This window comes from Anomalospiza imberbis, chromosome 3 (assembly GCF_031753505.1).
Source record: "Anomalospiza imberbis isolate Cuckoo-Finch-1a 21T00152 chromosome 3, ASM3175350v1, whole genome shotgun sequence".
NCBI classification, from domain to species: domain Eukaryota; kingdom Metazoa; phylum Chordata; class Aves; order Passeriformes; family Viduidae; genus Anomalospiza; species Anomalospiza imberbis.
Window position 1 is genome coordinate 66,435,085 of NC_089683.1, and position 24,557 is coordinate 66,459,641.

Sequence of the window (24,557 nt, forward strand, 5' to 3'; positions counted from 1 at the left end):
CCATAGGAATGAAAAAGCAGGGCTGTTTTCTTCGAAGCAGTAGCACTGTACACATCATGCTAGGCAGTGAACTGTCTAATTTCTGCAGAGGCCAGCTTAGTCTGGCTGCTTTTTCTAGGCTTATTTTGTCTAAAAATTCATACCACAGGGCCCGTTTTCTTGTGAGATCTCAAGTACTTGAGTGTTTTCTGCATTGTCACATTTGGCTACACCCAGGAGAACAAGAGGTGAGCTAAAATGGATGCTTTTAAAATTCTTTCAGATCAGAAAGAATTCTACTTCTGTTTTTCTGTTAAATTTGACATATGACTACAGATTATGGCCACTTATTTTATCTTGTGATTTGCTTAGCTCTAGTTTCCTGCTAGTCAGCAATGCATTGTTCTTGGGCAGACATTGTTCAGAAACTCCTAATCTTAGCTTAGCGTTAAGAAGAATCATTTCTGTGATACTGAACACAGCCCTAGGCAGGTGTCCGGGTGAGGGGAAAATAAAGTGGGTCTTTGTGTATTTGTGATTAAATGTTTGCCTATTGCAAGGGTTAAAGTGAATACGTGGGTGCTCATAACAATCATTTCAAAACTGCTTAATTTCACCAAAAACTGTGAGTGTACTCTGCTAATTTATAACATGGCCCAACTGGTTAGAGTGGCCAAGACCACTTTACAGCTCCAGAGCAGCTGCAGCATCTGGCTTTGGCCCTGGGAAGCCAGGGGTTTTTCTGTAAGAAACTGCATGTTTGCAGGACTGCTGTGTAGCCTGGGCTTTGCTCATTGGATATCCATGTGGCTCCAGGAAGCCAGCCCTTCAGACAGAGGCTGTCTTGTGCAAGGTTATGGACTATTAAAATGAAAACAAAACCCAAAACCAACAGCAAACTTGGCAAAGGAGAAATTTGGAGTAAGCTATATTTCTGCAGAAGCAAGGCACACTGGTGTTCATGTTGATTTGTATTCTGACAGTTAATGCTGGTGGTTTTAATACCACCTTAGCATTAAGAACAGAAGTGAGGAAGAAGGTTTGTTATCTTAGAATAATAATTTAAAAAAAAGAAAGAAAAAAAAACCAGTAGTACTGGCTGATGGGTGGTACAGACAAGAATTCTGAAGCTCTTCTAAAATCAATAGTGATTTGAAGCACAATAAATAGTGGCTGTCTTTCCTCGCTGCTCTTTGTACTCATGCAGAACCACTGGAATTTAAGATAGGAAAAGACCAGTTATGCCAGCTAGTTTGTGTCCTACCACGAGGGGTGTACTTGGTCTATTAACGTGAGATTTTGACTCACACCTTTGAAGTCCTCAGAATCTCATGCACATGCATTGACAACAACTGCCACTACTTAGACATTTACAAATCTAGATCAATGGAGGAAAGAGAGTTTGTGATTTGCTCCATTTTCTGTCTTCATGCCACACTGGAGCACAGATGAATATATGTATTTTATTACAATCATCATATTTTTCCACTCTAATCTAAAGACCCTGACTTTTGTTTTGGGTTTTCTGCTGGTGCCATATATTTAACATATACTAAGAATAGATTTCTTGTAAATTCCTTTGCCTCATTTGGGGGTAATACATTCTGTGGTTAATATGAAAGTTGCTTATTTTCAACTCTGAACCAGCCTTTTCTGATGAAGATGTTCAAAATTAGGCTCCTCAAGTGCATGTTCTGAGACCTAGATAAATTGGCCTGATTTTTAAGGGTACTGATCTCCCATAATTTTTATGAAAGTCAACAGCATCTAGAGAAGTTCCGGCATTAATCAAGTCAATTAATTAGGTTCCTGAATATGTATTCAGGTTCCTAATTTAAGTATTGTATGTTGGATAATGTTCTGAAAGCTGCAGTACAGTTACTGAGTTCCATCTCTTTCTTTCAGATAAGGTCTTAGGCTTCATATAAAAAGCAAGACACCTGAAATATAATCAGTCCTATTTCCTGAACTTTCCATTTTTCTATTGTAGTATGTTACAATGGAACATCTAATAAGGGTGTCTGACTCAACTTTTTTTCTTTTTATTGAGAGTGAAAACTTGATTAAAACTAGCCAAATAGCAAAAAAATATGTATAAATTCCTTTACATTTGTAAATGAATTTGATTTTAAGTGTGTTCATTCCTGTCTCCTGTAAGAGTAGCAGCAACTTATTATCTGCTAGACTTGTTCCAAATAACTGATCTGTTAAGAATAGTAGTTCTAAATATGTCTTTAATTGAGTGTGTGAGTAAGGCAGCAAGGTTACATAGCTACCTAAGGGAGAGGGGAAGACTCAAGATTGGGATTCTTTTATTTTTAATTGTTTCTCCCCAGGAGTTCAGGTCATGTAGAAAATGGTCTCTGTGGAATCCTGTTCTTAGAGAAGCTTGGTCAGGATCCACATGGCACTGGGAGAGGGCTGTGAAGAAAGCAAGAGACAAAGGCAGAGCCAAGGTCTCTGTGATAATAACTACATTAAATGATATTAGGATTAAATTTGTGCCTGAGGTCTTGGGAGCATGGACACTGCATAGTCTGAGAAAGGCTCAGAGATAGTTTATTGTTGAACTCCAACTGACAGAGGTAGCTATGTGAGACAGTAATAGTAACAAATTAAATTATCTTCTTTCATATTCCCAAGAATGGGGACAGAAGAAAAGAGAAAATAATAATCATAATCATACTCATACTCATAATCATAATACTTCCACCACCCCAAAATAACTGTCCAACAAAACTGATGATGCCAGATAAGAATATGGCCTTTGGACACGCTGAGACAGATCAAAAGCCATTCCAGTCCAGTCCATTCCCACTGCTTGTGAATCTTCCATTAAAATAACTGTGCTGCTGCCTATGTCCTTTAAATGCAAAGGCTGAGCCTGACCGTTCAAATGCCTTTGCTGGCATTAAATTTTAGTCAGTTAATGAAATGATGACATGAATTTCAAATGCTATATTAGGATTTGAAATCAGCATCTTTGTTGATTACATATACAAACCATTCAATCAAAGAAAAAGATCATCTGGCATAATTTATTCCTGATTTTAGAATGAAATATTAATTTCTAATTAAAATAGGAACCGGGAAATAATATGTTGCTGCAGAAGGTGAATAAGTAAAAGAACATATTGTGGTCATTTTGTAGGCATTGTACACAGTCCAGCATTTGAGGAAAACAAATTAATCATAATAATTATTTGTCAAGCTCTCACAGTAATTGCTCTCTGTTTCAAAAAAAAAAAAAAAAAAAGATGCTGGAATCATTTCATATTCTCTCTTTTTTTTTTTTTTTTCCTAGAATGAATATGTAATTTAATGTTATGTCCTAACTATCTGAATTAGCACAGATTTCTTTTAAGCCTAAACTGCTTCTGACTTGATGGATGCCCAAGTTCGGAATCAATATTTTATTGATTTCCAGTTTAAAGCCTTGTGTATCATGTTTGAGTATTTGACCATAGTAAGCGACTGTATTTCCATGTGATTTCTTGGTCAGATCCATGAGCCTTCCAATATGTGATCACAGTATTTTAATCAGGGTGAACTTCCATAAGCCAGAATAGCTGAATATTGATTATTTTTATGATCTGCAAGTAGATGAAATATCTTTACAGCTTACTTGCTTCATGATGGAGTTAATTCCAAACGTTTTCATTAGAGTGTGCATAAAAATGAATGTCCATAACTTTATTTCATTATGGCATTTTTAAGTATACTTCTGCTTTGGCACATGACTGCAGCCATGAAAATGATGGCACATAAATACAAAAGTCATGCTTCTTTTCAAACCATTTGTACTGATGTTTACTTGGGCGTATAAGATACAGGAAGTGATTTATTTCAAATAGGGACCGTTATTTTCTTCAGTTTTCCAGTATATTAATTCCAAAGAACAGGAATTAAGATAATAGCCAAAACTAGGCAATCAATAACTTCAAAACTTAGCATTTTTGGCAGGTATATTGCTTCACTGTTGAACATTCTGTGAATTGTACTTCTCAAGCTGATTTCATTGCAGTGCACACACAAGTATCACGGGTATTAATCTATTTTTTATGCTTTGAAGTGGGCTGAGTATTTTTCACCTTGCACTGAGCTATACTTTGTAGATCCTTCAATTTTTATTTCATTAAAAACCAGTCTTCACTGCAGAGCTATTTCATCAAGATCATTCCACTGAAAGCTAGGTACAAGGGGAAGCAATGCTAAAATGTCCTGTCAGCTTTTCAAAGTTCATAGCAATGAACATGTACAGAAGCAGTTTCAAATGCCAGCTTCCTCTCTTGTTTAGAGAGGAAGGAATCTCAGCATATCATCCTCATTGGGCCATAAATACTATATTTTTTGTAAGTAAAATTTCTTAGGAGGGATTTTAGCCTAGTGGGAAGAAACACAGATTATTCAGGCCATGTCATCCCCTATAGGAGCTTTATTAGGCTGATGAGCTTCTGTCAAGCCATCTGCTCTAAGTGGGTTTCTCCAGACCTGCATTTAACAGCATGTCCCCCTGTACATGAATTTGTGGAATTTCTCTGCTTATTACCTAGTTTCTTGTTCCTTTTCCTCTTGCTGTACATACTTTTGTGGACTTATACACTTGCAACTTTTCAACTTTGTGATCAGTTTCTTCAGCTCTCAGTGATAGGAGTTGTAAAAGCATGGGAACAATCTCTGTAGATTGCAAAACCTGTGGTGTTGGGGAGCTGCACCTTGCCAGGGACAGCCTAATGAAGGAAGAGACAGCACTCTCCTGGGGCTCCTGGTATGCAGACAGATGTGCTGTTAGCATGGCCCTCAGGTGGCACATTATATTTTCCTTCAAGTCCTTTCTTTCACTGCTATACAAAACCAGAGAAAGAGTAGGAAATGCAGATTTAGGGAGAAGGGGGAAAAGGAATTTTTTCTCCAACACAGCCTCCCACTCCAGTGATGCAGTTCTGGCAGAGCCATGTTGGCAATTGCTGCAAAGGCTCCAGCCTTCCTCCAGCCTCTCCTGAAGGCAGACAGGGGTTGCAGGATTGCACATCAGCCATATGTGCTTGCGAATATGTAATATCTCACCCAGATGTGCCCTGTCTGCTCAGCCTTGCATTGTCCTGTGGCATCAGGTATGCTCAATCTTCACATTCACTTGAGGTTGCAGGCAGCCCAAGGAAGATGAGAATCTTCTCATCCCTGCCTAGCTTCTGTGGGTCACAGAAAGGAGACTGTCTGCTCTCCTGGACAAAGGCACATTAGAACACATCTTGCTAATCTCCCTCAGAATAAGCACAAGTTATGTGCATTGTTACTTGTTGCTCCTCCTGGAGTCATATAGTTGTGTGAGAGTCTGAATGTCCATGGGAAGAGGCAGAAAGAGCAGATGGGGAGGAAGCTTCAGACCCTCCTATCTGTTTAGAAAAGTCTGCAGACTGGAAATGAAGGAGTTAGATCAGTTTCCTTCTGTTTTGCTCCCAAGTCATGTGGTGAATTCAGGCTTGGCATAGGGCTGGCAGCACTGCTGGGTCCCTTTTCTCCTGCCCTGTGCTTAGAGACTCTGACACTCGCTCTACATCTGATTAATGAGTGAGTCAGCGACTTGTACAGTCATTTCTCCTCACAATGTTTCAGCTTCACTGTGGCACTGTTGTATTTGTGTATGCCAGCCTTGTTCCAGAGTCTTTGACACTAAGCCCTTAAAGCCCTAATGTGCTTACATAATATGATATGAAGAACCAAGAAAGTAAATTTAATTAAATCTTTCCCCACTCCTTCTGACACACAATGAGAGACAAAAGGAACTTCTTTTTGAACACTGGGGAATAACATGACATACTCACAAAAGCAGCAAGGAAATTGGAGACACTGCTGGTGTATAGTACACATAAAATGGGTACTGATCTGCAAAGATTTAGGTGTTAGATATCTGAAATGAGGGAGAACCTGTACCTTGATGACTGAATTCACATTCTGGTTGCTTTTAGCCATGGAGTTGACATCCGTAAAAGATATGCTGGTAAAAATATATTTTAAAACCCCAAATCCTTTTAAAATCAATATCAACTTTATTTCAAGAGAAATTTCATCAGTGATTTGAATAACTTTGCTAGTGATAAAAAATAACCCCCTCCATACAAATACTGCTGCAATTACCATCCTGTTAATGCCTTAGAGAATTCCAGTGCAAAGTTTTGAGGAGCTTTTGCTGAACCCCCAGCTTTCAAATGGGTGTTTCTATTCTCTTCTCTCTAGTTTTATACAAGAATAGAAATACAGTAATCCCAATTAAAAAACAACATTCACCAGATGTAATAAAGCAGAAGTATCTGAGAGTCTCATAGATTTTACCATGCTCAGAAAGAAAATAGCAGGGTGTCTCAACTGGTAACTGTAATTGTATCCTAGCTTTTCAGGGAAAAATACATCAAATGTAATTGCATGAATTGAATCTCTTTGCTTGGGGAAATAAAAACCATTTGAAGAATGGAAGCAAAACCTTTCTGATTTAATGATATCCTGAAAACAAAGTCTGAAACCCCATGAACTTCATTTATTGCTTCATGAGTACTGTAAGATGTCAAATGTTTATAAGCATGTTTCAAAATCTGGTGTAGAACCCACATATTGTAAGATATTCTTTCCTTCTAAGCTCTCCTGTGAAAGCTCCTCTCTTGTCAAAAGGTGGAGAAACTTGCAGTTCTAGAGAGAGTAATGCATTGCTTCCTATGGAGTGGCAACTTGATGCTCAGGGGGACATTAAGGAAAGATCTTTTCTTCTATAACAGTACTTCATCCTTCCTCAGCCTTACCTAACAAATACAGGAGCTCTGTCCAGACAAACAAATAGTTCACCTACAACGGGAACTGAGCTGCCTGTTTCATCTTGTATCTTTTTGATAGCTCTATCCTCTATGTACAGGATCCCTGTAAGGGATCTCTCCTCTCTTTCACTGTATTTAGCTGCCTCTTGGACTTGCCTCCCTGCTGCAAAGATACAGACATCAAAGTGAGAAGTAAAGTGGTAACCATTGCACATATCCTGTTCTCTTTCAAGATAGTACAGTAACTGGTTTTCTGGGAACAGAAACCATAAAGGAAAAAATCATTTACCATGATGGGATCATCTGTTGTAGATTGAATGAAACATTTATTATGGTCTGTGTGGTGGCAGCTCTCTGGTCAGAGAGAGAAAGCTAGATAAGCTTTCCCATGAGTTGGCCTGGGAAGCTTTAGGGAGCTGGAGAGAAAGAGTTCTAAATAATCTGCACCTGGTGTCTTGTAATAAGCAGTTTTGCCCATAAAGTTGTTTACCAAAGGGTGGCTTCTTAATTAGCCAATGGTGATAGAGTTTTAATTAAAGGACCGATCAGGTCCACCTGTAGTGAACTAGAGTATAAAAAGCAATGGGGTCTTAATAAAGTGGACTTAACCTTCTGAATGCCTTGGGAGTTTGTGGTGGTCATGACTCAACAGTGACAGTATCTGTGAGAAATTTTTCAGCCTATCAATTCTCTGTCATGAAAATTGCAAAATCTTTTTAAATTGAGAATGAAGCAAAGTGTTGTTTTTTTTCTCAACATCTTTTGGATTGGAAAATCTGTTCCCACCAGATAATTTTTCCACAAATTGTTTGTGGTCACATAATAGCTTGCACATAGAGACTGCAAAGTTGTTGAGACAGCCCATGACAAGTGGAACCTGTGCCCTTGATCCACAATTGTTTGTTCTAGTCACCAAATAATATTTCCTAGCCTCTTCCTTATAGGTAGGTGGCTACAGCTTGAAATGCCTTGGAAAGCAGGCAGTTACATAGGAAAATAAAACTTCAGGAATTCTTGTTACTGTATATTGGATTGTGGGCTGGAAGAAGTTTTGGGTGTTTTCATATAGAATAAATGACTTGTTGCCTGTGACTTATTTTTAGACATAGTGCATACAGTAGCATGAAGAAAAGTTCACTTTTTACCCTTAAGTTGTGCAGATTTCATTCAGCCATACAATATCAATGAACAGAATGTATTTTTTATCAAAAAGGTGATATGAAGAGAAAAAAGCAAAAGATGCACAGGTTTTAAACACGCCATGGTTGTACTTATCACACCTAGAGAAATTATAACCTCTGTTACTAATTTTAAAATGCCTTGAAGTGAAATTTGTTAAATAATTTTGTTATCTTTGAAGTTAGATAATGTAAAAAGCTGTTCCAAATAGAATATAAGAGGGAGTGATCTGGCAATGTTTCTAAAGCATCTGAATCAATAATGGCAAATGAGTTAAAACAAATGAAACCCTTTGCAAAGATATTTTATACAATCATAGTTTGGCATGGTTGTTAGAGGATTAGCCATTATTGAATATTCCCATGTGTGGAAAGATAAGCCAGGGAAGAAGAACAGAGACCTTTGGCTGGAACTCAGGGAGAAAAAGGAGAGTTTATGGCATTTGAGTAAAAGGGCAACCAACTCAGTAGGACTACGAGGATTTCATTAGGTTATGCAGGGAGAAAATTAGAAGGGACAAAGCCCAACTAGAATACAATCTGGTTACTGTCATCAAAGATATTAAAGGGTTTTTTGGTGGACTTGGTATCGGAAATCAGGCGACCCCCGATGGGAAGAAATGATGATGTCTGGCTCCAGATCAGAAGGCTGAAGGACAGCTTTATTAAAACTATACTATACTACATTAATATACTATTTAAAGAGATACTATACTATTCTAAAAACCCGTGACCCTCTGTTGAGAATCCGAGACACAGCTGGATCCGATTGGTCATTGAACCCAAACAACCTTCACCAGAATCCAATCAAGCAATCACTTCAGGTAAACAATCTCCAAACAAATTCCACATGGGGAAAACAAAGGAGCAGAGATAAAGATTGTTTTCTCTTCTTCTCTCTGTGCTTCTCCTGAGAGACAGAATTATGTCTCTCTGTCCAGAGAATGTGAATGTCACAGACATGGCAATGTCAGGTTAAGGGCTGGACTCAATGATCTTAAAATTCTTTTTGAACCTAAGTTATTCTGTAGTTTTAAATAAATTTTTTTTCAAGGAATTGGTGACAAAACAGAAATGTAGAATTTGTTACATTTTCTCTCCTATGTGTACAAAGATAAAATAATAATTAAATATTTAATCATCTAACTAAAATGGTTCTAACTTTTCTAAGTAGCCAAATATCCTAAAATTTTACAAAAATCACCATTAACTAAGTTGGTTCATCACCATTAATATGTCATTTAGTTTCCAGAATAACCTTTGATTCTTAACTTTAGGGACCCAGATTTAAAATTACTTTCTGCCCTGCTCTTTGCAAGATCCTATGACACAAATTTGTTGTGGTCAAAGTTTGTCAGATCTTCCCTAGAATGAGACAGTGTAAGATATGTGTCTTCCAGTGTTTTCCAAGGACATGCTATGACGCTATCACCTCTCTGCACAAACCTGCACAGAGGAAGATGAGCAAATTTTCTCAGACCCACTGGGGGTTCTTTTGTTTCATTGGAATTTTTTAATTTCAGATCCGTTGGGCCTGACCAGAGTTAAAGCAGATTGTTAACGGCTTTGTTCAAGTAGCTCCAACTGCTGACAGGCTGGAAGCATTGGCCACCTCTGTAGGAAGCCTCTTCCAGTGTTTGGCCACCCTATGGTAATGGCAGTGTATGTTGGGGCTGAAGGGGAGGCTAAGGAACCTGCCCCCACAATTTGTCCAATGCATATGGACATTCGCTATGAGCCTGGGTACTGCTCTACCAGTTCATACCTGGCATTTTTTGGGGGGAGCCTTCTTTACTCCTTGGCATATGCAACCCATGTATGGGAGATTTTTTAATTTCATTTCATTTTCCCAATGAAATTTTGCCACAATTGCCCTTCCAGATTTTTTTTTTTTTTGCATAAATTAGTACTCATTTTCAATGCAATCATCACCCGTGTTGTAAATTACAACAAAGCAAAAATCTCATTTGACCTTCCCATGAAACATGGCAGTCCTGGAAGGGACCACTTCATACTTCTGTCAGGACCACCAGAAATTAAGATAGTTTTTATGACAGCTGGTAACTTTTTATTTCACCCTAAATATTCAGCAGATGACCACAGCAAATCATAAAACTGTCTGCCTATTCCAGTTGAAATATTATCCTTTATAACAGTTTTGCTGAACAGATTTTGGCTTTTTTAGCTAATCAAGAGTCATCTATGAGCAGACTGTGTTCTTTATCAAATGTCTGTGTTTGCTCAAAATTTGCCAACTGGCTAGATTCCCCAGCCAAAATGTTTTTACATTTATTTCCATCACAAATTCCCTCCTGACCTAATCTTTCTGAGGACTGCAAACAAGTAATACTTGGTGCTGAGTTTTACATTTAATGTGAAGAGACATCTCCTATCTTTACTTTTACATGGCAGTTAACTTGTCTTGCCATAATTCCAATGGCACATTTTTTCTTTATTTCAGTTTTTCAAGTGGGATTTGCAAAATACACTCTCTGTTCTCAAGGGCACTGTTAGCTCCACACCGACTTCACAGAAAAAGAACTAAACTAAATTCATGGCTGCTTCACAGTCACATCCTTCTAAGGACTTAGCTGAAGTTTTAATGGAAAAATTAACAGTGAGTTTCATGAAAATTTGGACTCTTTTATCTTCCTGCTTTCCACCTGTGCTTCAGTATCTCTTTTAACACTACTGGGAGCATTTTTCAGTTGTGTGCAGCCAGGATGTGTTGTTTGTTTTTTTTTTTGGTTGGGTTTTGTTTGTTGTTTTTTTTCTTCTTTTCCTTTCTGGTTAGTAGTGTATATGTGTTAGTAGTGTGTACGTGCCCTCATCGTCTAAGATTTACTGACAGAAACAGACTAAAATCTAAACTGTAATAAAAAAAATGACCCAGACTACTGAGAAGCTGTTAAATTATTAAAGGAAGATTTGCATTACATCCAATAGAAATTTAAGTATGATATTTAGGACACCTGAATTCTTCAAGGTCATCCAAAAATTAATGGTCTAATTTGAGTGACTTCAATTAATCCAGTATTCACATGACTTATGACTTACAGGTTTTTTTTGCTTAGTGAAAGCTAAGGTCTCTAAAATTTAACAAAAAGGAAGAAAGCTAACAAAATATTTTCCTATTAGTCTTTGTAGATCAATATTTTCCTCCAAGGGCTGAGAAACAAAGAAAAAAAATTAAAATTTCACTGTTCAGAGGTCTGTTTTGCCCTTTGTTACATTTCAAAGTCTTACTGAGGAAAGTTACAACTTTATAGAGACTGCACATGATAAATATAGTAATACTTTTGCATTTATTAAAAACTTGCCCTATGAATACTTAATTGAACATTGTTTTGTCTCTGGCTGAACACAATTAAATAATTTCTATTGTTTTAAAAACCCACATATCTCTTACTTATTGTCTTAAGTAAATTTTACAAATTCAAATGCATAAGTGTATCAATAACTTATAATGATGAAAATGAAATAGAGGAAATTTTGACTCTAGGAAGCTAAATTTAGGGAAAACATGACTTGTCATTCTGGATTTACTGGAAAATATCTTATTTACATAAAAGGATTTTCATATTACTGATCAGGAGACAATTCATTCAGATAATTCACATGTTGCTTTCCACTACAAAACAATTATTTCTATAGGTGACATTAAGGTAGTCATCTCTGTAGTGTGGGACTATATGCTTGCCACCTTAATTTAGGCGTTCGTTCCAAAATAGTCAAAAGCAAATCCTTCAACCATCAAATATTTATTCTCTTTGGAGGTACACATATTATATTGAAATATGATAATCCAAAGCATGTTTTGCTGAGTGAATACCTACTTAAGGGAAATGGCCTCTTTTTAAACATTGGTAAATCCTGTTACATTTCGTTTTCTACCTCCATCACCTACATGGAGGCTTGCCTTGGGAAACACATGGATGCTATCCTTATCTCCTGCAAGCATTACTGATGTTTATGCTTCTTTTTTTAACTAATTAAAAAAACTGAGAAAGATCTGAGATAAACTTTCATGTAGAAAAGGGTAGAGTGCTGTAACTATCTGCTTTTTGTGATCTCTTCCACAACCCGCTGCTTAGGAGCTTCACAAGAGGAATGCTGTGCCAAGCCCAGGTTCTTTGTGTCTCATTCACTTACAGACTGAGAACAACTTCATTTTCTAGCTACAAGAAGGCAGAATCAGTGATAAGTCCACAGTGTGCTAGTCCTATGGGACTAATCAGCTGATAAAACACCCCGAAAGATACTTTATTGAGACTGTATAGTAGCATATACAGGCATACAGATGTCAAGGCTATGCTGCACATAAGTGAGGGTGCACAAGCACTGGCATGCTCTCTGCTTCCCTGGGTGACTGTTCTGTCATCTTGCATACAAGGTTTTTTATTTTTTCTGTGTTTCTCCACATGAATCTCAGTGGTGTTTGTTTTAAGTAATTTGAATGGGAGCTGTGAACCTTTTCTCACAAAGAAAGTGGAAGATCGGTTGCTTTTTTCTGCTTGCTTTCAAGCTGCTCCTTGCTTGGTGATGCTGGTGTATGGTAGTGAGGAGCACATGAACTCATTCAGTCAGATTATGCTATATTCACAAAGCTTTTTAAATTCACCATCGTGTCTGTTTGCTTTGTTAAGCTCATCTGGAAAATAGTTACTGAGGCAAAAATTTCTTGTTCAGCTGCAATGCAACCTAGGGAAAGCAGGACAGACATCCCTGCATTTGGGATCTCTGCTGTCCTATGAATTCCTAACTGAAATTTCTGAGTTTTAGGGCAAGCAAACTGAGAAGATCTACCAAATCAGAGCCTTTTCCAATAATAAATGCAAGGACAGTCTTCATGGTTTGATTTGAAAGCCTTATCATAGCTACATTAGGGTAAGGAACTATTTTTTTAAGTTGAAAGTTTTGGTAAACTTGCAGATTTTTACCTCATTTCATCATATTAAAATGACAAACATCGTCTCCAACCTGGATTCGAGAAGTGTTGGTTAACACCTAGTCTCTCACACATCCTACTTCCCTGGTGCACACAAGGTGTTCCTGAGACAAAATAACAGAGACTGGATTGCAATTGCCTGTTAAACATCGAGTAACATGGGAGGCCTGCCGATAAAAGCAACTTGCAGTTTGGAGCATTTTGTGTTTGAATGAGTCAAGGGGAAAAAACAAAACAAGGAGGTTTCTCACTTCCAGCTGTTGGGTCAAGGGGAAAAAAAACAAAACAAGAAGGTTTCTCACTTCCAGCTGTTGGGTCAAGGGGAAAAAAACAAAACAAGGAGGTTTCTTACTTCCAGCTGTTGGGTCAAGGGGAAAAAAACAAAACAAGGAGGTTTCTTACTTCCAGCTGCCGCAGGACCCCGTAGCACAGGTCTGCAGTGCCTTGGGGTCGGCGCTGGCAGTGCTCTGCAGCAGCTCTGCTGGCAGAAGGCAAGCAGGGAGCAGCCCAGGACCCAGCAGGGTCTGATGTGAAGTGCAGCTGAAAAACAACACCCTCTGATAGTGCCAGCCCAGCTGCAGATCAGAGGGAAAACCTGTGTGTGGAGAAAACCTCTACTGCCACGTTGTTTCTGGTCAGAGGAAGGAGACTTCAGTGTCTGCTCAGGCTGCAGTTACACAAAAACTCAGTGTTACAAACTTTGGCTGACTTTCTGTAGCAATCCCATACTGGCATACCTGGTACCACTTTTAGCTAAAGTGATAACTTGAGAAGTGATGCTGATTTACATTGTTTAGTTATTAACACTGAAAGGGACATTGCTATCTTGACCCTCAAAAACATAAGATTAAAAAAAAAAACTTAAAATGTAACAAAAATGTCAATTTTTCAAGGAAATTACTTAAAAAATTGTTTCAGTGGAAATCTATCATCTTGATTAACCTTCCCTACAATATATAACATTGTGGAATGACAAGGAAAAATTAAAAAAAAACAATAAATGAAAAATGACAACTTGATTAAACAGGTGCTTTCTCATGAAGCATTTCACTTTTAATGAATTCAAGATTTCTGGGGTGGTGGTGGTCAAGTGTTTTATTTATTTAAAATCCCTGACTGGCACTTTGTTTATGCCTCTAAACCTTTATAAAAGAAAGAAGGAAATCCCTTTTTATATATAATTGTTTATTCATATTTTCATGTCATTTCATCTTTCTTTATAATAACACTTTTTTTCTTACCATTGTAGGCAATGAGAGCTTAGAAGAAAATTATGTGCAGGACAGTAAAATGGGATTTGTCATCAATGCAATATACGCTATGGCTTATGGGCTACAAAACATGCATCATTCCCTTTGCCCTGGACATGTTGGACTGTGTGATGCTATGAAGCCAATTGATGGCAGCAAGCTCCTGGAGTTCCTCCTCAAATCCTCATTCATTGGTGTTTCTGGAGAAGAAGTTTGGTTTGATGAAAAGGGAGATGCCCCTGGAAGGTAAAGAGGTTTCATCTCAACTATTAAACCAGCAGGTGGGAAGTGGGACTGTTACTGTGTTTGGTGATGTAGATTTCTTTGGCTTTTTTTTCTGAAACATAAAGCACAGACCAGTCTTTCCAACAGCCAGGAATAACACTGGTATAACAGGAATACACATGGTATCTTATACTGGGACAGGAACTACAGTAGAACTCATACATTTCTAGTGCTACAGGAGATGACAAAGCTTGTTACTCACAGACTTCTGGTGTGCACGGTACTATTGGGTCTCGGTTACCAGGGTTTTAGCATGTATAAAGCCTAATACAAATGATTGGAATTTAATGAAGAATTTACCTGACATGCTTTTGAATAGAGGGCTGTAGAGCTCATCCTTTTACATCTGGAGCTCTGCTGAAACCTTGCCAGAGATTATTAAGTGTTGACTACTAAGATCCTTGATGATCTCCTTCATTTGTTTCACTCCAAATAGAAACAGATAAGTTCCAGAATTTTAAAGATAGGTCTGTGTAGAGTAGGACAAATAATAAGGGGGCTTTTGGCAGAATTTTCTGTGTTTCACTCATTTGGGGTCTGGCCCCAGCTGCGGCAGCTGCTATTGTTTAGCACCCTCAGCAGACACAGGATGTACCCAAGCAGTGGGTAAGGCAGCACCTTTGTGGACTTGGATGTCACCTTTGTTTCTCTTATGGGAGTGAACTGACAGAGATTTTTCCTTTCATTTAGTTTGGTGGGTTCTATTTTAACACAGGGATTTTTTTGCTTCTTTGTTTTCTTTTTTATAAATACATTTAATTCAGCTGCTGAAGTACAAAGTCCATTATTAATTGAAACCTACCCAGGGATTGCTTCACTGAAGTTTGTTTTCCTACTGAGTTGTTAAAGTGCTATAAAAGGCTCTCTCACTCCATCTTTGGGCTTATTGCATAAGTGCATCTAGTGCCAACACCACACAAAGGGAGGGCCCTGGAGCAAACAAGAGTTTTCATATCTTTTCATGCCTCCATTGAGTATTCATAAGATACAGTGCTCTTAAAACAACTCTTCTCTCTATTACTAGGTTTTATTAGCAAGACTGGCCAATGTTTTGCCATTTTCTAGATTGTTATGGTTTTTCCTATTGTCATATTTAAACACTATATACATTTAAACAGTTTGTTACATTTAATTAGTAACAAAAAGCTAGTCAGTTTGATCTTGTTGAGCGTTGGCTTCAGGACTTTTATAGTCAAAGATACAAATCAGTTGAGGTTAGGCATTGAAAGTAAAGCAAGCCTTTCATTTGAACACATACTTATCGACACAAATGCATATATCAAGTCTTTGCACATATAATTTATATAATACAGAGAAATTACTGCTTAGTGTAGCTTTATGCTTTTTGCACACTATTTGTGTCCATAAACGCATTACTCCAGCTTTGCATATGCTGCATTTTCTGTCTGTCAGCTATTTGGTTTGATGTTTAGATGTAATTTTCCAATTTTAGCCTAATTCTTATTTATTATTTTGTCACCCAAGAGCATTTCCACAACTCTCATCAGTACCAAGCATAAAATTAAATTGAACAGTTGCTGAATTTAAAACATAAGAGAGTTTATATCAGGATATTCCTCTGAGTATGCCAGAATGATAGAATTTATTCCATCAATCATTTTGGTCTATAGCAAGGTTCATTTTTCTTGATTCCCTGGTCTGCTTAGAATTTGATAGGTTATTTTAGGTAGGGAGTTTTTTTTTTGTTATTGATCCTCATTTATTTTTTCACAGTTTGAGCTAGTAAGTTTGGGCAAGGAAATGCAATTAACCTGTTTTGTTATTCATTCTGTAATCCTTGCATCAATCTGTGGCATTTATGACATGGGCGATATAGTATCAGAGAATGGCTGTGTGTATATGGACTGTGATCCGCACAGTCAGTCAGATCCTTGTATGGCATCAGCAGTTTAACAGAATCGTCTGTAGCTTCAGACTGGCTGTAGTGCCTCCACAGCTTCGTGTGGAAAGTCTCTTCGTGCATCAGTGAACAGACCATAGCACTGTGTCAATACCCAAGAGTTTTTGTACCTCAGCAAAATGGAAAGATAAACACCACATACAACACCTAAACATAGCAAAGTCACCCTGCAATGAAATTTCTTCATTTTTTTGGCTTTTCTATGGAAGTGCAAGAATGTCACACAAATGTGTAAAGCATTTTTAGATATCTTGTCCTCAAATCATGTGAACAAATCAACTGCACAAGGTAGAATAATATTCCTCTTAGAAGGCAGCAAGCTTTCTCATAATTTTCAAAATCTGTGAGGTTCTTTGAGCAATTGATTCCCACAAAATCCTAATTATCATCATCATGAGCAGAGCAGATAGAGTTGCCTGTAGTTATGTTTGTCTGGCACTCCCATAATCTCCTGTTTTCAAACCCGTACAGCTTCATGAAACCTTAACCATTTGTTTAGACACAACTCTTTTTCTATCTCAGGCACAATTCATAGTTTCAAGGTTTTTATCAAAATGAGATTGGAAAACACAAAGTATGTAGCCAAAGGTGTATTTCTTCTGTGAAGAATCATTTATTTGAATATCTCTTCTGCAGAAATATGAAGGAAACTTTTATTGGAATGGCACAAATGCAGTTATTTAGCTGACTGCACTGCCTCTGGGAAAAAAATGACATGGGTGTAACTCTGGAAACTCAGCTGCATGTGCTCACTATACCATCATTAAGAACATGCTGGTAAATTTGCTGCACTTTTTACTTTCATTGAGTAGCTCCCATTTCCTTTCTCTGTGGCAATCATATCACCCAAATTTCCATAAATGGCTGGAGAAGATGGGAAGTATGCAATAGTCAACACAACATTCTTCTCTGGGATACAGATGTATCTTTTTAGCTCTCGTCTGTTCTAGGTAATTGCCTCCTTTTACCTTGCAGTCGGTATGAAGAACCTTATGTCTCTAGAAAAAACAATTTGTATAGACCTCTGACCATAAAACACTTTGTGACAACAAGCAGGAAAACTTTCAGCCCCTACAATGAACCTTTGATATGTGGAGAAATGCTGAGGTTCACAAACTGAGAGAAAAATTTCACCTAACTAACACTTCATCTTAACTAAACTTGGACTTAGAACCATGTAAGTCTATTTAGTTCAAAATTTCCAATAGTTGTTCAGGCTTCAGTCATGACAACACTATGTACTCCAGTGCTTTGAGTAAATAATCAAATTTTGCCTTATGCAAAGCCTTCAAACTTGCATGTAAACAATTTTTTTTCAAATATGCATTTTTGTTTCAGAGTTTGGATTTATGGGTGCTTATTTCGTTCATTTACATCCTGCCATTGCTCAGCATAGCTCTTTTCCCTCCTGTCTTCCAGGATAGCAAACATCAGTATCAGTCAGGTATTATGGTTATGGAAAAAGGTAACTTCAGCTATCTCAGATTAACTAGTGTAAGAGTGTGCCTGTGACCAGTTAACTTATATTCTGGCTTGCCTTACAAGTACCTTGTTCATAAGACACCACCTACTGGGTCACATCATTTCCCAATATACCAGAGAGCTTGCTCTCATGTCAAAAGAAGGATTAATTTTCTTACCCACTGAATGTTTTAATGGCTTCTTTAAATGCTGCCATGTGTGTGTGAAATACAACTGCCTTCAAGAAGTCTCACTCTCTGAGAGCTTCACAACTCTTGTCAAACCCTCTTCTTTTGGGGTCATAATTTTTAGCATGGACACAGCCCAAAATTGTTAAAGTTGTACATACATGAGCAAGCGGATGGGAGGAGGTATTCCAGCACTGAATTTGTCTTTGCTCGAAGCACAGATTTTTCATTAAGAAGGAAAGGATAAAGAACTTAAGCACATCTCCATATACCAAGTGTATTTGCTAGACCACAATTTTCCAATTGAATTCAAGCTGTAAAATATCAAAGCCGCAAACATTTTACTACAACTTGTCATAACGCAAGACTGTGTAAGAGCTTTTAATCTACATACTTTATTCTTTGACAGGTAACCTATAGGAAAGGGAATAATATTACATGAACACAGGAGAAACTCTTAATTGATATTTCATTAATGTCACTCTGTGCCTTATGATGCATTTTTGTAAAAAATGAAAAAAGTATGTGGGCTCAAAAATTCCATTAAGGGAATGTGAGGTTTTAGTAATCTTTTATTCCCCTTCCTCAATTAATTTTCCAGCCCAGAGTAACTGATTTTGTGTCAGTCTAATAGAAGGTCAAACTAAAATCCAAGTACATTTTCCTTGCTAGGAAGAGGCATGCACATTTCTGCTCAGCTTTACTCCTGTCTGCTGAGTATCCATTATGAAATGCCTGACTCTCACTGCTTCTTGCTATCCTGATTCTTCACAAACCTGGAAACAGCATTTCTTTTTTTAGGCACTTCCTTTAGAAGAACTGGGATATGAAAAGCAATTGTTCCCTAATGAATTTGAAATTTACCCCTTTCCTAAGCAATGCCTTGATTAGTGGCTAATTCCCAACCAGTGGAGCTGCCTCCTGCTTGGAGCTCCAGTGAACTCAGTGGCAGGGGTCCTTTTCACACATGATTCAGCGGAACTCTGCAGTGGCACTGGCATTATCTGAGCATGCATATTTGCAAAATTGAGGTCTAATTACAGCTGTAAATATGCATTTCTTTAAATCATCTTTAACTAAGTCTTAGTTAAGAAAATTACTCTGCTCTACTCCAGACAATAATTCTAGCACCCATTATAAACAAAATATTTTTTTCCTCCAGAGACTGAGACAATCCAGTACAGAAGAGCAAGGCAGTAAATCCCAGGCTTGGAAAATATAAGACGCTTCGTTATTTTCAGCTCTAATGCTGATTTCTTGTTCTCAATGCTCTTTCTCTTGTCATTCATTAAACAAAGTCCTTCCCCTACTCAAGAGACCAGGCTGTGGGTTTAGCCTCATGTGTGGTTCTTTCTCTCTGTACACACTCCAACATTCATTCTTCCATTCTTACTTATTTCTAAGAATCAAGCTACATTCTGTGGGTAAAAGAATGAATATAATAATTATCAGTAAGGGATGTACACATATCAGATCCAACACATTGAAGGCAATGGGGTAGGCTGGATGTTAATTGTTGCAGTTTTTTATGCTCCCCTTACCTTAGTCTTGGGAAGTGCACTCCTCCTTGCCTAGGGTGAGGAAGTAAATGTTGTGACTGAGGTGCTAACTTTTCCTGACAGAATCACTGGGCTGCATAATAGGAATGGTCGAACTTAGAGCTTACAGCTAACGTATGGCAAACTGGTTCAGTTGGTTTGAGCATTTCTGCCTAAGAGCTCCCAGCAAGGGCTATGTTACAACCAGCTCCCAGCAAGGGCTATGTTACAACCAGCCTGCATGGAGACACCAAGTGAAGGTTAAAAAACTTTTGACAAATTATTTGAAAACACAGCATCCAGACATTGCCTACATGTGCATCTTCAGCAGAGTTTACTGTCTTTTGTGTGCAGTTCTTCCTGGACATGCAACTTTTTACCCATAGTTTTATGCAAGCAAGGCAGTCAATCAGCAATTGCATGCCAATCAGAGCTGACAATTCCTGTGATTCTGCTGTAAATCCTAAAGGATTTTGAGTTTTTGTGAAACTCAAGTCCCTGGTATTAAGGGATAACATGAATATTTAGAGGCAGAGGAGGAAGAGCAAGGTAAATTTTTGTCCTTTATGTTGCAGGACAGTAACTCATTGTTTTTTCCTTGCAGATATGACATCATGAACCTACAGTACATAGAGCCCAACCACTACGACTATGTCCTCGTTGGGACCTGGCATGAGGGCGTGCTCAACATTGATGACTACAGGATTCAGATGAATAAGAGCGGAATGGTCCGATCCGTGTGCAGCGAGCCTTGCCTGAAGGGCCAGATTAAGGTGTGCCTCAGACACTTACTTTCTGTTACAGAAATATGAATATCCAGTCAGTGTTTTTCCCTAAACCCAAGCAAGCTCCTTTCAAGCCAATGGGTAGGACTTCCTTTCCTTTCCTACTCATTGGCTTGAAATGATAGAAGGACTCCTAGAGGAATATCTTTCTTTAGTGATAGCATATACAGGCCTATGTTTTCTAAAATTACCCTTTGTAGGGATGCAGAATCTTCTAGTGTGACAGAATTTGAGTTTCACCTTATGTGAGAAAGATTTTCACTTAGTCATTGCCTACAACATTCAGTGGCTGTGATTCACTTGGGGGCTGATCTTGAAAATATTGTGACCCACAGGAGTCCAGTATTTTGTTCCAGCAGTTACACCTGCAAGGAAAAGTTGAAAAAACCCCAAACAAACCCCACACCTATTTATATCTCATGTTCACAACAGAACGAATGGAAACACAAATGAAATCACTCTGTGTTTACCAAACAGTAGCACTTGCATCAGGCTACAAATGATTTGCTACAGTCATGTCTGGATGACATAAAGACATGTTTCACCACTATCAAAATGGCATGGATGCATTAAGTTTAAAATGGCAAGAAGTCCATTCAGCAAAATCTCCTTAAAGCAGACCTTCCTTTCTATTTTTGTTTAATAAGCACATTTGCAGCTTTTTATTTCTGTATTGCTACTCTAAGCAATAAGCAACTGATGATTTGGCAAAGGCACAGTGACACACTCCAGCATCTTGGAGGAGAAACATTATTGGTATTTACCACCCTCCAAAACATCTTTTCCCTGTTTTTGAGATTATGCAGTTTATGTATGTGTGTATATGTAAACACTATGCATACAAAATGCCAGCTTCAGCTCTCGTTGAAGTCTATTGGACTCTTTCCACAGACTGCATGAGGAAATGTTAACAAAACAAAAGCCAGCATTCAATACAACAAACGTTTTGAATTTCACTACTGTTCTTATCTCTGCATATAGATGGATAGGAAGACCTGGAAGGAAAGGCTGGATTCCTCCTTCCTGGCAAATAAGGCCAGAGTCTTTGTCAGAACCCTTGGAGCCAGAGATATTCTTAATCTTTCTTTCAGCCTCAGGGTAATGAAACTAGGAATCAAGGCAAGGAAATAATCTTTTCAGCATTGAATCATTGCATTTAGCAGCCCTCTTAGCAAAGAAAGAAAGTTTTCAGGGACATTTGTCCCTAAAAGCTGTTCCGAAGAGTGAGGTTGGTCACTTCTTAATTTTTTTTCTGCTAAAACCCAATAGATCTCTCTGTACCAGAGAGAAAATGGTTTTGCACCTTTAACTCAGAACAGTTCTCCCCCCAAAAAAAAAAAAATTGTCCCCAGAGGTTATTCTTGAAATCCTAAGCACAAATTTTAATACAGGGATCGATAAAAAATCATGATTGGTGTTTTCCAGCTTTTTGAAATGTGCCATACACAGGAATCCTATCATGCTTCAAACAGTGTATTGTGTTATGTGTTTGCTGGGGGTGGTAGTGTGTGCCTCTGTTGTCTGGTAGAGGATCAGAACCGAGGATGTATTTTGTATTGCAGGTGATCAGGAAGGGAGAAGTGAGCTGCTGCTGGATTTGCACTGCTTGCAAGGAGAATGAATTTGTTCAGGATGAATTCACATGTAAAGCCTGTGAGCTTGGCTGGTGGCCAAATGCTGACCTGACAGGTAGGCATGTGTCCCTCCAAACACATTCTTTTTCTACAGGGCACAAAGAGAGTGCTGTGTGCTGGACAGTAAGATGGCAGCATGCAGAGATATTAAAGGTACATATTTGGACACACATTCCAGTGCAGTTTAGGGTGACTGTCTTTCAGCTTAGTGCAACAGCAGAGACAATAAAGACAGCAAAATTTCTGCCAAGATGCAATGTTATAGTCTGTCTGTTCCTTTCCTTCATTTAGCACAAGTATTAATAAAGCTGTTAAGAATGCTAATGAACTCAGCAGCATTTGCTGCAATTTAGCAGTGACTATCACAAGAGTTCAGTGCATTCTTGTCACATTGATTTGGTACTCTTTTCTGATCATTTTACCATGCAATTAGTAGCACTTTATCTGGGATTTCAGGATCTTCAGTAACTGATTATTAGAATCTTGTTCGGTATAAAGATCGTTCTCACTGGACCCACCAACAAGAGGAATTTTAAAAAAATCCTGAGAAAAGCAGTCTGGAAAGAGTAAGATTTGGTCTCCCTTGTGTATATGCCTTGGATGAGTTGCATGCTTTGGCATCCTTCTGTTTATTTTTTACCTATGAAAGTCAACTTCCACATCTGCTCTGGGCTTTGCAGAAACCACTACCCCCCCAAAAATATAGCTACAACACATTGAAAAGCCTCACCCTGACCGTAACATTTGCTTTGTATCACTGTGAAAGACTAGAGGCACCTCTGCCCCATGTCACCTCTGCAAATCTTGGATGCCAGCATTCAGCAGGCATTCCTAGTCAGAGAAACAATCTGAACACCTAGCCAAAGATCAAATGTGCAACTTAACACACCTTTGTCCTTTACCATGACTGGCTGACAGTGAGATGCTGCAACTTTTAGCACATAGACAAAATCTACAAACTTCAATAATTTCTTCTATGAGATACTTCAAGCTAGTAACTGAAGCCCAATGAGCTCTCAGAGCATGTATTTTGAGAGGGAAAGCTAGCCACCTCTCCAAGTAAAAATACATTATCAATCACAAGAGACTGGGAAATGTGACCCATTGTCTGTCTTGGTTTTCTGTGGAAAAGAAGTTATGGTTGTGTCCCTGATGTGTGTGTAAATGTCGATATTCCATACCTCTCACTCCCACTCCCACCACCCCGCCCTGACCCTGCTCTGGTTTGCAGCTAAACTGACAAATAGATTTGTCAGGATACAGAAATCTCAGTGATCATTCAGACCCTTCAAGTTTCACGTCTGTGGGTTGCAGGGAAAGGAGTTAATGAAAAATACATTTTGTAAGGGGCCAAATCATGGAAACACTTCTGGTATTAATAGAAACCAAAAAATCCACAGAATCTTTCATAGATGTCCCGACTATTTGAAAAACCCATATTTAATTCCTGCTCCTAGGACACCAGCATCTGTTAATTTTAAAGCAGATACCCATACACAAACAGGTTTTGCTGGTCTTGGAGGTTCACAGAATTGTTTGTATCTACTCTTCATGGAAGAAAAGCGTATTTATTGATTAAAAAGAAGCCAGAACAAAAACCTGGTGAGAGATCAATATGCACTTGAGAGAATATGGTTCAGTGCTACCAGCTGCTCAGAGTAGCTCAAAAGGGGTCATGTCAAAATGACAGGCACTGCTGAAAAGAGTTGCAGAAAGAATCAGTGCTGGAAAAAATCTCCGGGGCATGTTGCAATCTATTAACTTTTAATGAAATCAGTAGATGACCTGCTGATTTGTGTTTCTTCTCAGCAAGGAGACTGGACTGCTGCTGTTCTAAAATCACAGTAACATCAGCCAAATGACAGCATAGCCATCGACTTATTTCCTAGAGAACATTGAAATGGCAGTCTGCTCCCACACAGCTTCTTCAGTCTGTCTTATTGAAGAAAAACCCTTCTTTTTTAACCCCTAAAATTGATTTACTTGAACTATACTACAAAGTACAAAGCTGTGAAAGGAAGCTGATGCCATCCTAATCTTTAGAAGAAGGGGAATTATCTAGATAAATTCTGTCTCTTGAACTTTGTGGGAATCGCCATTGATATTGATTTAATTTGGAATTCTACTTTCTTGCCAGGACTCCTATCAAATGTGTTTTTATAGCTTGATTTTATGTGTTATATTCATACCCTGACAGTCACCATAGCATCTAGACACAGACAGTAACATCTCACAGTGCAGATTGTTTTTCCCTGTGTCTTAAATCTTAAATGCTAAACATGTATGTGATTTTAGACTCATTTTCCATCACAGATGGAGGCTCTAAAATCCTTAAAAAATCCTTATCCTTTTAAGAAACGTGAAGCACATACTAACCTATTTCGTAAGACATGCTTTTCAATGTGCTCATTTTCTCCATTTGAAATCAGTCTCTGTGGCTCAGCAATCATTTCCAGACATTTTAATTTTATTTTTAAATGTACACAGTTTTTTCCAATTGCTTCCCTTAAATATGAAATCAGTGAAAAGGACTCAGTAGACACAAAGGATTTCTCACCACAGATGATGAAAACCTGACCTGAGA

The 24,557-nt window shown here is 38.2% G+C and overlaps 1 protein-coding gene across 7 annotated transcripts in view; it reads left to right on the top strand.

The window, feature by feature from the left end:
- Positions 1–24,557, top strand: part of GRM1 (glutamate metabotropic receptor 1) — a 179,368-nt gene that overhangs the window by 120,421 nt on the left and 34,390 nt on the right. For all 7 annotated transcript variants that reach the window (XM_068184885.1, XM_068184884.1, XM_068184887.1 and 4 more), the window contains exons 5-7: positions 14,161–14,407; positions 20,159–20,327; positions 21,902–22,028. In XM_068184885.1, the coding sequence (XP_068040986.1) occupies positions 14,161–14,407; positions 20,159–20,327; positions 21,902–22,028 (543 nt within the window). The remainder of the gene's footprint in view (positions 1–14,160; positions 14,408–20,158; positions 20,328–21,901; positions 22,029–24,557) is intronic.